At 38.3% G+C, this 15337-nt stretch overlaps 1 protein-coding gene across 4 annotated transcripts in view; it reads left to right on the top strand.

Moving 5' to 3' along the window:
- Positions 1-15337, top strand: part of CDH8 (cadherin 8) — a 196542-nt gene that overhangs the window by 56841 nt on the left and 124364 nt on the right. For all 4 annotated transcript variants that reach the window (XM_073307975.2, XM_073307977.2, XM_073307974.2 and 1 more), the window contains one exon: positions 11100-11394. In XM_073307975.2, the coding sequence (XP_073164076.1) occupies positions 11100-11394 (295 nt within the window). The remainder of the gene's footprint in view (positions 1-11099; positions 11395-15337) is intronic.

Consider the following 15337-nt stretch of genomic DNA (forward strand, 5'->3'; position numbering starts at 1 on the left):
TTCTACACTAGCTGTTTAAAGTTTCAGTTTACTATGTCCAGGCATGTGGGTCTGCTTAAAAATAGTTATATTATACCAGCATAATTATATTATAATTAATATTTAAATCCTCTTCACAATGCATATTTTAGTCATCTTCCTCCTACTGATAAAGTAGTCACCTTCCCAATGGCTTTCGATTTTGGCTGGCTGCATAACTAATGTTTACATTTTTAAATTCAGGATGTGTTTGAGAGCCAATTGCTGGAAGAGAGCTTTCTATTCACACTGTCAGTTTTGCACATTCTGTGGCCTTAGACAGAACGCTCACCTCCCAGATGTTCAAACACTGAAATGTGACCTTATGTCTGAACAAATTGTTACTTTCACAAAATTGTACTTTTCCATTTGCAGGTTAATTTTGTAATATTATGAAATAACAAAACACTCTCTATCTGTATGGAAATTCTGAAACTAAAAAGGAAGACACATTAATATATTATCTCTGGCAACCTACCAGTCACGGTGTGCAGAAGTCAGTGTGGTTAAAGCAGCTAAAAGCATAGCATTTTGGCAATGTGTTCAGCAGGATAATGCAGAACTGTAAAATCATGACAACTTAAATATGCTTAAGTAAATAGAAACATTCTGTCACCTTTGACCTAACTGGCTTATTGTGTTTTTCTGCCTTTGCAGATGTAGGCTACAGCTTGTCTGGTTTGACAGATTTAGTAAGCAGCCTTCAAATTACTGCTGTGGGTACACAGTGATTAATTTTATATTTTATTCTGCAATCCTAAGAGTGTGTATTATTAGATATTGCTTTGACATTCACTTGAGAAAATCATTTGAAAAACACAAAAAGGTCTTAGTGTTCAAGTTTGATGATCTCTCTGCCTGAGTATATAGGGTAGCAAGTTATAATAAGACTTTTAGAAGAGGAAAGTGAAAATATGGCTCAAAAATATAGCACAGAAGAAATAAATTCAGTGTAAATAAATAGAAGAATTTTAAAGAAATTAAAAAGGGACACATTGGATGGGACTGTCCAAATTCCTCCTAGAGTGGTGTATAGAGACATTCCTATACACAATGACCCTTGTTTCTATTAAATGGAGAGCGGTAAGAGGTCTCTGCGACACTGCAAACCTTATCCTCTGGATGTCATAGGATGTGTTCCAGAGGTCTGGGTCTCAGTCTGAGTCTAGGTGCATAGTAGGAAAGAGAGACAACAGCTGGCCAGTTTGGGGATGGGAGTAGGCAAGTAAAGGTTATGGTTGCAACCCTCAGTTTAGCTGAAATAAATAAATACAACCAATATGAGGCTGTACTATCTTTTCTGCTCTCTATCTCCAGGAGTTCTGGGGACAGCTGTAACCTGGCTGTACCATAGCTGCCATGGAAATGTGCTGTTAGGGTCTGTGTCAGGGGCCAGAGCTGGTGAAGCCAAATACCCCTGGCAGAAGAGGTCTTCCCTGCTAGGTGCAGGACTGGTGAAGCCAAATCCTCACCCTCCCAAGAGCCCCCTTCAAACTGGGAATCCTAGGGTAAGTTGGGAATGGTCTTGTAATGACAGTGTGTGTGGCCAGCGTGTCCCATGACCTGGCTATTTTCTGGCTGATACAAGGTAGCTAGGAGCAAATTAGGGAACCACTTGTTGCCCTAACCGGCAGTGGGGACTGAAGCAACCCTTGGCAGGCTCAGTATCGTGTGTGTGTGAGCATGATGATGGTATGAGGGGTTCAAGCATGGCACAGGAATGAATTCAGACCTATGTGATTTGCCCAAGGCCATAGAGCCAGTCAATGTTACAGTCAGGAGTTTCTTGGCTCCCAGTCCTTGCTCTATTTTTAGCCCACAGCGCACTCTGATACCTCATAAGGAGATAGTGAGAGGTACATGATAAAAATCTGTTTATGCACAGTTGAGGCATGAATCTAAACACACACTGAATTAGCAAATCAAATGAAATAAAAAAGCAATGGCAAAGAATACATTGAAACATAAAAGAAGGCATCGAGAATCAAAGATGTTGTAATTGACAGTGTAGGAAACTGAGGCAGACAAACCCAGTGGTTACACCATTGGATGAAAGTATTAAGGGTATTATTGCTTTACTTCTCTTTGAATATGGTTATGGAACTGCAGCTGAACAGGAAAGTCCATTGACAAATACTATAGTTACATGATCCTAATATCTTAAGTGAAACCATAAATACCTCATGGGCATTTTCCTTCTCCTGTTAGAATACTTGGAAGTACTGATGTTAACTTCAGTGAGAACAAGGCTGTGCCCCGTGTTTGTTATTACTCTATGGCAATGCAGAATATTTGGTTTCTCTCCCCCTGCTATGAAGATATAATTCCCATTACTATTAAAGGGACCAGCACATCCATGAAGAAAATAATAGATGCTATTGAATTGAAATTACAATCACTTTATTAATTCCACACTGTGTACAAATAAATTGCAGCCTGTCTTATGGAGTTTAATGCTGAATGATCCTTTATACCTTGGGTTGTTGATGAGCACACACATCATCTTCTGTCACAACTCACCAAAATACAAAGCAAAATTTTTCTTACCACCTAATTGTTTTCATATATCTAACAAAACCAGAAGACACACAGGAAGAATAGACAGATAACTAGGAAAAGGATCACAGCATGAGAAAGATGTTACAATTATTGGAAGCAGTGATGTATATAAATGAATGCAGAAGCCACTGAAATCTTTCAGTATGTTTTACAGAATGAGCTAGAGTGCCTTAGAACCCATAGGGACTTGTGAAAGAGTCCAGAAAGCTAAAGAAACTGTCTCTCTGGGTTCATTAAATGTGATCTGCCTCTGAAATGAAAGATTACCCTTCAGGATTTCCATACCAGGCACAGAAAAGGGGAAAAGAAGGAGCATTAGGATAATATATAAAGTTTCACAGAGGTGGATGGAATCAATGATTTACCAGTGATCCCTTTAAGAAATATACTTAGAAATTCTAAAAGTGAGAGCAGCATGTGGTGCTTTCTCAGAAGAATGATGCAAGGCTTTAAAATGAAGTTTAAAATGCAGATTGTGTAATTTCCTTTGAAAGAAGTGATGGGTAATTCCTTTGTAATTATACATGGCTGAATTAATTATTCTCTAATGAACTCAAATAAAACTTCATTTCATGGTGCAGTCTTTTCTTTTCCTAATTAAAAATATCCAAGAGCATATTTCTAATAGGCTGTGATTTTTCACTTTTGGATTATTGCTGCGGTTATGCTTGTTTCACCCCTAATATGTTGACATGGGGGTGGCAGCTCCTCTGTTTAGACACTCTAGCTCATTACAAGCTGGATTATGTCTCCACCAGTACCTGGGCACCAGGGTCAGAGATGGCTCTTGTGTCTAAATCGTACTTTCACTGAAGTCAATGGAAAGATTCCCATTGACTTCAATAGAGCTGGGTCAGACCCTAAGAGCATTATTTCCTTCTTCCCATATTCTGTGCAGCCACACAGCTTGCAGTCACAATGTGATCAGCGAGCACAGTTGCTGCTCCAGCCCTGTGCTCCCAAGAGCGTATAGCTTCTAGGGCAGGGAGGATACACTTGAGAGAAGAGTCCACACCCATCCCCATATTGGGCAGATTAGGTGACTGGAAGCAGAAGGGAGTACATTTTACCACCCGCCAAAAGCACAGTGGATCTCCCACTGGATCCCAGAACTGAAGCTAGAGACTCAAGATCAATTATTGTTGATTTCTCCCATGGTTGTGCTGGAGTCGGTTACCACACATCTAGTTCTAGGTTTTTTCAAAAACCACAAACACACAACGGATTTATAAAAGTATACAGATTTAGCCAAGAAGTTGAACTTCTATAGGCTATGACTGTTTAATATGAATTGAATAATCAGCATTCCAGTATATTACCTTTTCTTTATTGTGCAGTGGTACTTTTAAATCTGCAAATAGAGAGGTCCTTAGAAAAAGTATTTGTCTCTGCAATTTCTCTCCTGCATTGAGGGTAATTGTGTATTTGTAAGGTATGTATGTGTGTCATAAATATAAAGGGAAGGGTAAACCCCTTTGAAATCCCTCCTGGCCAGGGGAAAGCTCCTCTCACCTGTAAAGGGTTAAGAAGCTAAAGGTAACCTCGCTGGCACCTGACCAAAATGACCAATGAGGAGACAAGATACTTTCAAAAGCTGGGAGGAGGGAGAGAAACAAAGGGTCTGTGTCTGTCTGTAGTCGTCTTGGCCAGGGACAGAACAGGAATGGAGTCTTAGAACTTTTAGTAAGTAATCTAGCTAGGTATGTGTTAGATTATGATTTCTTTAAATGGCTGAGAAAAGAATTGTGCTGAATAGAATAACTATTTCTGTCTGTGTATCTTTTTTGTAACTTAAGGTTTTGCCTAGAGGGGTTCTCTATGTTTTTGAATCTAATTACCCTGTAAGATATCTGCCATCCTGATTTTACAGGGGGGATTTCTTTATTTCTATTTACTTCTATTTTTTATTAAAAGTCTTCTTGTAAAACACTGAATGCTTTTTCATTGTTTTCAGATCCAAGGGTTTGGGTCTGTGGTCACCTATGCAAATTGGTGAGGCTTTTTATCCAACATTTCCCAGGAAAGGGGGAGTGCAAGTGTTGGGAGGATTGTTCATTGTTCTTAAGATCCAAGGGTCTGGGTCTGTAGTCACCTAGGCAAATTGGTGAGGCTTTTTACCAAACCTTGTCCAGGAAGTGGGGTGCAAGGTTTTGGGAAGTATTTTGGGGGGAAGGACGCGTCCAAACAGCTCTTCCCCAGTAACCAGTATTAGTTTGGTGGTGGTAGCGGCCAGTCCAAGGATAACGGGTGTAATATTTTGTACCTTGGGGAAGTTTTGACCTAAGCTGGTAAAAATAAGCTTAGGAGGTTTTTCATGCAGGTCCCCACATCTGTACCCTAGAGTTCAGAGTGGGGGAGGAACCTTGACAATGTGGAAGACTATAACTATATGCTATATCTGACTAAATGTGTTGGCAACACTCTTTTGTATGTGTTCATTAATCGGTGAATAATAAAGTTAGTATTGTGGCAGTACAATACATATGATATTAATAATATTGAAGTCACTGATCAGCAGCTGTATTATACCAATGGATATTAGTTATTGTGGGGTTCATTGCTGGATGAAATTTGTCTTGATGTGGAGAAGTACTGTAAAGCCCTCTGTGCTACTTAAGACTGTGCTAAGGCTATATTGAGGGTCTCAGAGTATTAACACAAGACATCTGTATCACCATTGGGACCAGAGGTATGCTATGGGAAGGATGCATGGACAATCTAAGGGCAATTAGCACATGAATATGTTGGATAGAGGAACTGTGATTGCTACTTCAAGAGACGGGGATGTTTGCATTTGCAACTCTTCAGCTTGGCCAGGGGTTGAGAGGGATTTCACTGCCCTGGGACTTCTCTGTCAGAAAGTCTAATTAATTGGGTCTCATGCAAGGGAACTAAATGTCACCATCTCTGGATAGAATTAAGTTTTCCATTAGGTATATGTTCCTCTTAATTCTGGGATCATGTCTAGTACTGGAATCTGGGTGGTAAATAGCGATTTCCCCTTTGTTAAATATATGTTTTTGTTACAATTCTGAATACCACTCTGAAAAATAGGAGGCTAGCTTCCAGGCACAGATGTAATGAATAAAGGTACAGGTGTGGAAAGCAGTTTCATATTTCCAACATCTGTGAAGACTTTTCAGCAGAAACTCAGATTCGTTTATCCTCTTGATTATGCCTCTCTATCAATTCACCTAGACCCTATAGAATTATGAGTGTAATGATCTTGAACCTTCACACGAACGCAGCCTGCTGAAGCTTGACAATTGCTTTTTATTATCATTCATATCTCATACAACAGAGGGAATGTTAGTTGGAAAAAATAATATGCTCTCTGACTTTGAACATCACTTAGTTTTGTGCTTTGAAGCTATAAGGTGATGATGTCAGTTAGATCCAAAATCAAAACAATAAAATAATTCAGAAACATTGGTACCTATGTAGGTTATTTATTATAAAGTTTCCGTATTAAAGCACTTTAATATCTCAGAAAGCTGTTTTGACCTTTGACTTTGGATTCTCACCATAAAGGATTAACACAATTTGAATAAATGCAACATTTATCATTTGCTTTATATTAAAGGGCTGGGAATATATGACTGTCAGTGACTAGGTGGCCAGTGACCAGGCAAGAGTCTGGTTTACCTATTAGAGTTGGATCCAGGATGGGGTCAGGGTCAGGAGTCAGAATACAAAGCCCTAAAGCCAAGAGTTAACAGGAGTCGCAGTCAGAAGGAGAAGAGGGTCTAAGCCAGGAATCAGAAGTCAGGAGGAAGCTAGGGGCTAGAACAAGAACAGGTTCAGGCTGGAGCAGGACATGGTACAGGCTGGGGCTAAAGCAAGGCTAGAGAGGGCAGAGGCAGGGACAGTATAAAGCACACCTGCAGATTAGGACTGTGCTAAACAGCCACTGGACTGCTGGTGCTATTGAGTTTAAGTATCAGCCAGCCTACTGACTCCTGCAACTAATAAGGTGCCACAGTCTATCAGAGAACTTATATCAGGACCAGCTGTGTTCACTGAGTTGCCAGGAGACTGGCTCTGCTGCAGGCTGGTGCCTGACACTATAGTTTTTGACTCAGATTAATCTTTTTTTTTTGGGGGGGGGGAGTTAAATGTATTTTCCATTGATCCTAATCAATTGCAGTTTAAAGGTTATAAAATGCTTCTGGGCACTCCTACCTCTTTTGGGCACATTTCCAATGTGCTAATAGTAACCATGAGCTGTATTCAGTCCAAATGTCAATGTCTCACTAGTATATGATTAAAGAACTTCTGCAAATCTTCCATGGCTCTAGATTTCTTTGCCTTCACTGTGACCTGTTAGTCAGAGTTAGTGATTCCTGTTCTTCATGTCCAAGCATTCCTGTTGAGTGCATTTTCTAAGGTGACACTGATCTTCATGAACTCCTTCAGCATCTCGAACAACCATTTTCTGAGTCTTTGTATTTGACTTGTGACTAATAGCTCTTGTAATCTCTGGCCAACAAATCCTATGTCTCATCTCACATGACCCAACCATCTCAGTTCATGCTCCCTCAGCTTTTTCATGAGGGGAGCTACCTATATCATGGCTTGTATCATTTCTCTGTAGGCTGTCAGCTCTCATCTCACACAGCATCCACCTGAGCATTTTCAGTCAGCAGTGTGAAGTAGTTATTTTTCTCTCTTCTTCATTGGCTAGCATTCCAATCCTTACATTATGGATGGCCTAATCATGGTTTTATATACTTTAATTAACATAGTCTTATTGCAGAGAATTCCCACCAACTCCCTGCATTTGCACCAACCACTCTTCATGAGACTCCTAATATTCACATCCACATGCCCATCATTGCTCATTACTAAACTGAGGTATTTGAATTGTTGCACAGAGGTTAACTCTATATCACCTAGTTTTACTGGTTTCTCATTGTCCCGCTCAATGAAGCATTGCATGTATTTAATTTTTTGTTGGCTAATCCATAAACCATTTTCTTCTCATGCACTCCTCCATCATTCTAAATCCTTTTCCAGTTTGAATTTATCTTTGCAACACAATATAATATCATAAGCACAGTGCAGACTGCATGGATCCTCTTCCCTAACCTCCTGAATGAAGGTATCATTGCAATCACAAATAGGAATGGACTTAAGACTGACCTTGGATATAGACCTACCCTCACTGTGAATGGATCACTGTAGCTGCAGCTGCTTCTCAGTGATGTTGTACTGCCCTCCGACACATCCATGATAGTCTGAACACATCTCTGGTAGATTGTGTGGCCATAGACCCCATATCTATTCTCTAGAACCTCTGTTATAAGCCTTCTCTCAGTGTACACTAAATGCTATTCATTATGATTCTCCCTGTACTTCTAGTTGTTTACCCTCCTGCCATAAATCCGAATTGACTGTCATTTATTTGATGCTTTAGTCACTTACAATGTCTTTTCCTGATAATTCTTTCCAACCATTTAATTGCATGACTCATTAACCTTATGCGTCTGTAATTCCTCTGCACATACATTTCACACTTGAAGATAGGTACCAGCATGGTCTTCTGCTGCTCATTGGCCGTTTTTCTAGTTTGGGGGATTAAATGGTTGAAGTTTATCATCATTAGATCATCATCTAATGCTTTAACTGCCATAATTGGTCCCATGTAAGGTCCCACTGCCTTCCCATGTTTCATCTTCTTTAGTGCAGTCTCAGTCTCTACCATGGTGATGGGTCTTGTGCAGTTATTGAATGCACATACTTCTCTCAATGGTTAACTCAGTTTCCCTTAACTGAGCAATTTCTTTAAAAAATCGTTGCCATCACTTAATGATTTTGCTGTCTTCCACAACTCCTCTTCCATGATTCTACACTTAATTAGCCAAATTCTGATTCACAAATCAAAGTGTTCTTTGTGTTGTTACTCAGCTAGTTCTTAGACTTAAGCTTTGATGGTTTGGCCACTCCTCATTAGCAAAGTCCCAAATATTAGCCAGTGTAGATGCATCAGAAAAATACTTTCAGGATTTTTTTTTCCAAAATAAGTCTTTAATTAGAAAGGCCTGTAAGCACACTTAAATCAATTAGTTAAATTAAGTACTTTGTTGAATAGGGATTAAGTGCCCAAAGGCATATTCTAATATCACATCAACCTAACTCAACTGAGCATGCTCAGAGAAAACACAACTGTACAAGGTGAATAATACTTAGTTCTGTTTGTGCAGGGGGGAGAGGAACAGCCAAATCAGGAGGAAAGTCAGTCTTGCATTATGTTGTTTGTTCTTAACAAACAAGAAAATCCTAGAAAGAGAGAAGAAAGACTTGTGTTTTGCAGATAAGATTGAGTTTTGCACATTCAGCGTGCGCATGCATGCTCAGTCTTGTGTTTTTGTGTCCATGCTAGGTTAATAGCAGACTGGGGAATCAACCCATTCACAGCATCTGAAGTTTCTATATGTCCCTCTTTCTACTTAAAAAAATCTAATAATTTTTAAGGGCTTAACATACTAAGACATAAATCATCAACGCACGGTAGATTGCCCATCAAAACACAGGGATGAAATCCTGGCACATTTGACATCATTGCGGATTTTGCTATTGACATTAATGTTGTTATTGTTTGTTGTGTTTATTAAAACAGTGCCTAGGGGCTAATCAGGAACAAGTCTCTGTTGTGCTAGGCACTGTACAAATAAAAAATAGTAGACTGTCCCCTACTGTCTGAAAGAGTTTACACTCTTTATAAAGAAGATAGACAAAGATAAGGGAAAGAGATAGAACCTACAAACAGAGTGATGGTTTGTGAACATCATGCTAGTTTTGTGTTTTTTTGTTTGTTTTAGGGTTTTGATCAGAGGAGGACAGGGCAATAGAGAAGATGGAAGGGAGGAAGAAAAAGGGTATGAAGGGCAGGTGGAGATAGAATGAGTTAATGGAGCCAGTATTTCACCCAGAAGATCTTTGTGGGACAACTAAGTTGTTTGGCTCCATATGGCTGGAAGTCAAATAACAGATGCCAGCTCCAACTCTTCCAAAGATTCAAACTGATTGTCCAAAATTCAAACTACTGTATAAATCCTAAATCCAACTCCAGAAGACCAAACTTGTTGCAATAAGCACAGCGGACAATTGCAGTCATCTAGAGATGAAGCTAGGCAAGGTGCTCTAACATTGTTATGTAAACTGTCTCATCTTTACTGAAGCCCAAGTACCTCAAAGCAAGGGTATGGGCTAATTTATCAACATTTGTGATCCAAACCTGAAAAATATCTATGAAAGCACATAACTATAAGATCATTTAGGTGCATCAATTACAGTATAGGGTGACAGCAAATACATAAGGAATTTTTTCATCTCATTTTATCCTCTAATGAAGACCATTGTGAAAGCAAAATCTGTTAGGTGCTTGTTGCTGATTACCAGGTTATACAAACCTCTATCAGAACATATTTTGTGAAGAAGATGTGCAAGATGTTTAATTCAAATGATACTCTTTTTTATACAATTTCCCTTACTAAATGTGTTCAAAGAACGTTAAATATGTATATAAACTAAAGTAATCTTCCGGTTGGCTTAATATCACTATAAATGAATTATAATAATATATTCCTTCATTTCAATATATATTGACATTAATAAACTTGAAATAATAAAAGACACATCTTATACTTGAAGATTAATTGATTATTTGATTTCACCTGGCATTTTAGGGTTGTTCCAGAGCCCACTCCAGTGAGCTTTGGTTCAAGCACTTAGTTGACAAAGACTGAAAAGTGTAAGAGAAGAGCTGCTTGCATTTGGATTTTTTTCTGTGTTATTTCAGAGTTTTCTAATCTTATCTTCTCATTTTGCTGAAGCACTAAATACAATTTAAAAATCGTTTTTTTGATGGAAAGAAATTGTGAAGAAAAGTGTGTCCAAGGAAAATAATCGTTCTCCATTTTTCTGGTAGCTTGCTTTCACAAAACACTCTTTCATGAATAACCCTTTGGGAATAAGGATTTAAGAATCTTTTTAGTTCAGTTCAACAACTGAGTTAAAATGCAGTTGTAAGATTTTTGGTAATGCTGTCAATTAAAAACATTAACTCAGATGAAACTTGCCAAATGTGTTTAATTCATTTTTAAACACCCATCACTTTCTGAAAATAAGCTGAAAGGAAGTAATGCATGAAAATAAGTAGCTAGATTTAAAAATATATTATTGCTTATCCTTCATTTGCTCCTTGATCTAATTGATTAAGGACATTTAGTGTTTGTTCATTTTGGCTCATAATAGATCTGAAGACATTTATGTTTAGAAATAGGGATTTAAATATATAAAACAGCTGCTTTTTAAATAGTAAGTCTAATTATGCCTATGATTACATTCAATTTTGATTAGTATGCATACAAGTCCTTACTCTCCTTGCGTATTCAAGCTGAGATATGGATCGAAGGATCTTAGATTAAAGTACAAAAGAATAACTTGAGAAATGCATGGCTAGACCAATGCGAAAAGTAAATGCTGGTTTTTATCACTAAAATGCTTATTTGTCATTTTAGCTACACACAGACTTGGATCCTGGAAGCAGCAAAATCAAGTATATCCTGTCAGGAGATGGAGCTGGGACAATCTTTGTGATCAATGACAAGACTGGAGATATTCATGCTATGAAAAGACTTGACCGTGAGGAAAAGGCAGAGTACACACTAACAGCGCAAGCAGTTGATAGGGATACAAACAAACCTCTGGAGCCGCCTTCAGAATTCATCATTAAGGTTCAAGACATCAATGACAATGCACCAGAATTTCTTGATGGCCCATATCATGCCACTGTTCCAGAAATGTCCATTGTGGGTATGTACGCCTAAACATATAAAGAGCTTTGAAAAGTCACCCTTTAAAATAACCCAGTACACTAATGATGGAAAAATATATATATTTATTTCATTCCTATTTCATTTTTTAAATCCTTTCTTGACCAAACTGCTCAGCTGTAGGACAATAGGTTGAGATCCTCAGTAATAAGAACATGACTATCAGTTATATTAAATTGGTATTCTTTGCACAACAATACTTCACTGGCCCAGGTTTATAGTCTGTTTATGATGCTGTGGAGTATTGTTACTGAGGAGGATTTATCAAGATTTATTCCAACATGCCACTATAATCCTATTTTGTTGATGTTTAATTATTGGGTTGTGTGTATTTGTACACAGATGTAGCACCTACAATATGTGGACACATACTCATTTATTTTCCTCCACGTACAACTATAATCAGCCAAAAACATGAAAATGAAAGATCTTATGTCTGGAAACTGATAGTGGGCTTAACCACTTAGCCATATGATCTGAAAACGAGGGAGTTAGTATGGGCAAAGAGAGAAAGCTGGGAAGAAGAAGATGAAGGGAACGAATGTGGTTGAAGGAAAGGAAAATACATGCAAAACGTACTTGTTAATAGAGTGTATTGGTAATGTGTTAATTTATATTCCTTCATATGTCTTTTTGTATATGTCTTGAATGGGGATATGTTTGTTTCATTGTGCAATTCTGGTGCACATTTTGTTTTATATATCTATATCTGCAGCTGTCTAGACATATACCTGTACAGATAGGTAGAGCGATACAGACACCTAGGAATATATTGAAATTCAGTGTGTAGTATCTTATTCTGAGAGTAGGCCCATTGAAAACAACGTGACTAATTGCAGAACACTCAGTGTGAGTGAGGACATCAGAATTGGGCCATAGAAAATAAACAACGATTTCTAAGGTTTACCAATATTAAACTGAAAGTAATGTGTTTTTTGGCAATTCTTGTACTCTATGGCTGTCAAGGCAAGATATACATAGATGCTCACTTGAAGGCATGTCAAGCCTCTTTACAAACACACTAGTGCCCTGTCAAAGAATTTGGAAAACAGCATTCCGTTCTATTCCAGTCTCTCTCACACACACGCGCGCGTGATATATGGGGCTAGAACTGTCATCTTCCTGCAGTTCAGTACAATTAGTTGTATGAGGAACTTTTCAAATCTAACTGCAGCAGACCCAGTAGCACTGGCATAGTTACGATAGGGTTTGCATATCAGTTATAATTCTTCTCCAGATTTTGATGTCTTGGTTGCTTTGAATCACTTCTACTGAAATTCGTATATGCGTTTTTAGCCTGAATGTCAATTTCTTTACCAAAACACATTTAATATGCTAAGCTGTTTTAATTGTATAGTAGCACAAACATAATGTAGACCTGGTTTCAGATGATGTTTTTGCCAAGCTCTAGGCAAGAAAATGGCTTAATTAAATTGAAAGGGGGAGGGACAAGAAAGAAATTGTAGGCTAATCCTTATATGAACTGGACCGACTGGGCATTCCGAAGAAAAAACTAGAAGGGAAACACAAAGATATGCCTGCAGGGGGAAATGGTTCCTGAGCATTAATTATATTATTAAGAATAATTTATATATCCCATAATGGTATGTAGCACTTTAGAAACATAGATTAAGATATCACATGATTCTTGTTCAAGGAAGCTTCAATCTAAGTAAGAAAAGGCAAATCAGACAGGGCACTGTGTAGCGGATCAGGTGAAGGAAAGCATAGGGGTTACTGATGAGAAGGGGCAGGCTTTGTTGAAAGAGACGATCTTTAATGAGGCAACTGAGGAGGAAAGAGATGGTGGCAGAGAGCAGAGGAAGGGAGAAACGGAGAAGGAGAAAGGCAACGAAGGGCCAGTAAAGTGAAAGGGTGGGAAAAGCATATGGAATGTGAATGGGATTAGGTACAAATGAAACTAGTGATATGGTAAAGGACAGACAATCAATGGAGAGAGAAAGGAGCGTATGGGGAGAGTGACAGGATTGGTAAATGAAATCAGAAGTGAGTTTTAGACAGACTTGAAGAGGGAAAGGTGAGAGGTAGGAAATCTGGACAGTAGAAGTCTACCGTAATCAAAGCAAGAGGACAAGTATATGGACAAGAGTTTTAGCAGATGGGATAACGAAAAAAAAGGATGTTTTGGGGAGATGTTAAAGAAGATGTGATAGGACTTTGCAAAAGATTATATATGGAGGTTATAGGAGATGAGACCAACATTGGTATCAAGAATGTTAACCTTGGATATATGAAAGAGAAGAGAGTTACAATGAAGACAGAGTAGGGATGGTGCAGCGTCTCATTCTAGAAGCACAGAGATGCACAATTGCTCTTGAAATTCCCATTGAGGTGGGACAGCTCTGCCCCTGAGCCTACCAGGCCTGGGCCTCTTCTGTCTGGTACAATATGGCCCATAAGCATAGTATTTTCAAATGGTATAGTTAATATTCAAGCCCTTAATAACAACAACAACCAAGGTGAAAACAAGCCATAAGTCATCTCAAAAGAAGGCTTGGATTTATAATTACCATATATTTGTGCACTCCAATGTTGCTGAATGAAGCAGACAGGAGGACAGTGTATGTGTCTAAATATCCCTAGGCTTTATATTTTTTCTTTATGTAGCATTCCATGGGATGTACTTTGTTTTCAACCTATTACTCCAAAAAAGCACCAATGGCAAATACAAACCCTAATTCTGAGCTGCCACTTCTGAACCCAGAGCATGTATCTCACTGAATTATGTGGATGATGAATAATTATGAAACCAATGCAGCATACACAGTTCTTCCTGTTAACCTGTAATGTGACTAAAAGTCAAGGCTGACATCTTGAAGGCAAGAACGTTGCTGTTTTACCAATTTTACTGTTACTTCTTTGGCTATTCTCCCTCCTTTTAACCAACTAGAAGCTGTATCAATAGCTATAGTAAATATAAATTATTTTAACTTTTTTAGGTATTGTCATGTTTGTTTTAAAATCAGTTTCCATCATCTATCAATATGTAGGGGAAAGACTGACTTCTTCTTCTTCCAGAGTTAGAGATTATTATTTTTTGCTGTGCTCTCAGTATTTTGCTTCCATTTTCCACTTCATTCCCCTTTAAGAGAACTCCACCCACCCAAGCTTTTCTATTTCAACTGTGTGATACTTTCCACTAACACAGTATTCACTAAGGTAGGGTTTTCTTAGGGTGATCAGATAGTAAGTGTGGAAAACTTGGGACTGGTGTGTATGAGAGAGAGAGAATGTTCTGAGACTGGAGAGGAACTCATATGGTATGTGTAGTGCTTATGCAATGAAAATACTATACAAGTCATTTCATTTCTGGATAGCTGGAGAAAGTAACACACAAGATACAAGTGAATACACATTAATTTCTCTAGCATTCCAAAACTAACTCATCCCTCTTTCACTGAGATTCAGACATAGTGTAGCTTTTCAAACATAATATACACAGCTGATATATCTTATATTGCTGCATGTTATAATTTCTTATTTGACAGCAATGTGGTGGGCACTATAAAAAAACATTGTCCCAAGGTGCTAACTATATGAATAAGTGAATGGATAGTACAGTTGACATGCACTCTTGTATATATATATCTACAGCATGGATAATATATCATGTTTGTGGGGAAGCTGGAACTTTGCACATGCAAACAGTCTTTAGAGATCATGTACACCGCATGTATACATGCATTTACATACGTAATCAATATGAACACATGCATCTGTTGTATATGAATGACACTGGAAAATCCTGTTTCCCTGCAATGACTGTTTGCAGGACCTTCCTCCAGCAAATGATGCCAACGAAATCTCTATTTCAGTTTTATTTCCTGTAGGAATGATGCTGACTTTTCAGCTGTCTTGACTGCACACTCTTGCATCTGCACGAACACACACACACTGGTGTG

This window comes from Lepidochelys kempii, chromosome 12 (genome assembly GCF_965140285.1).
Source record: "Lepidochelys kempii isolate rLepKem1 chromosome 12, rLepKem1.hap1, whole genome shotgun sequence".
NCBI lineage: Eukaryota > Metazoa > Chordata > Testudines > Cheloniidae > Lepidochelys > Lepidochelys kempii.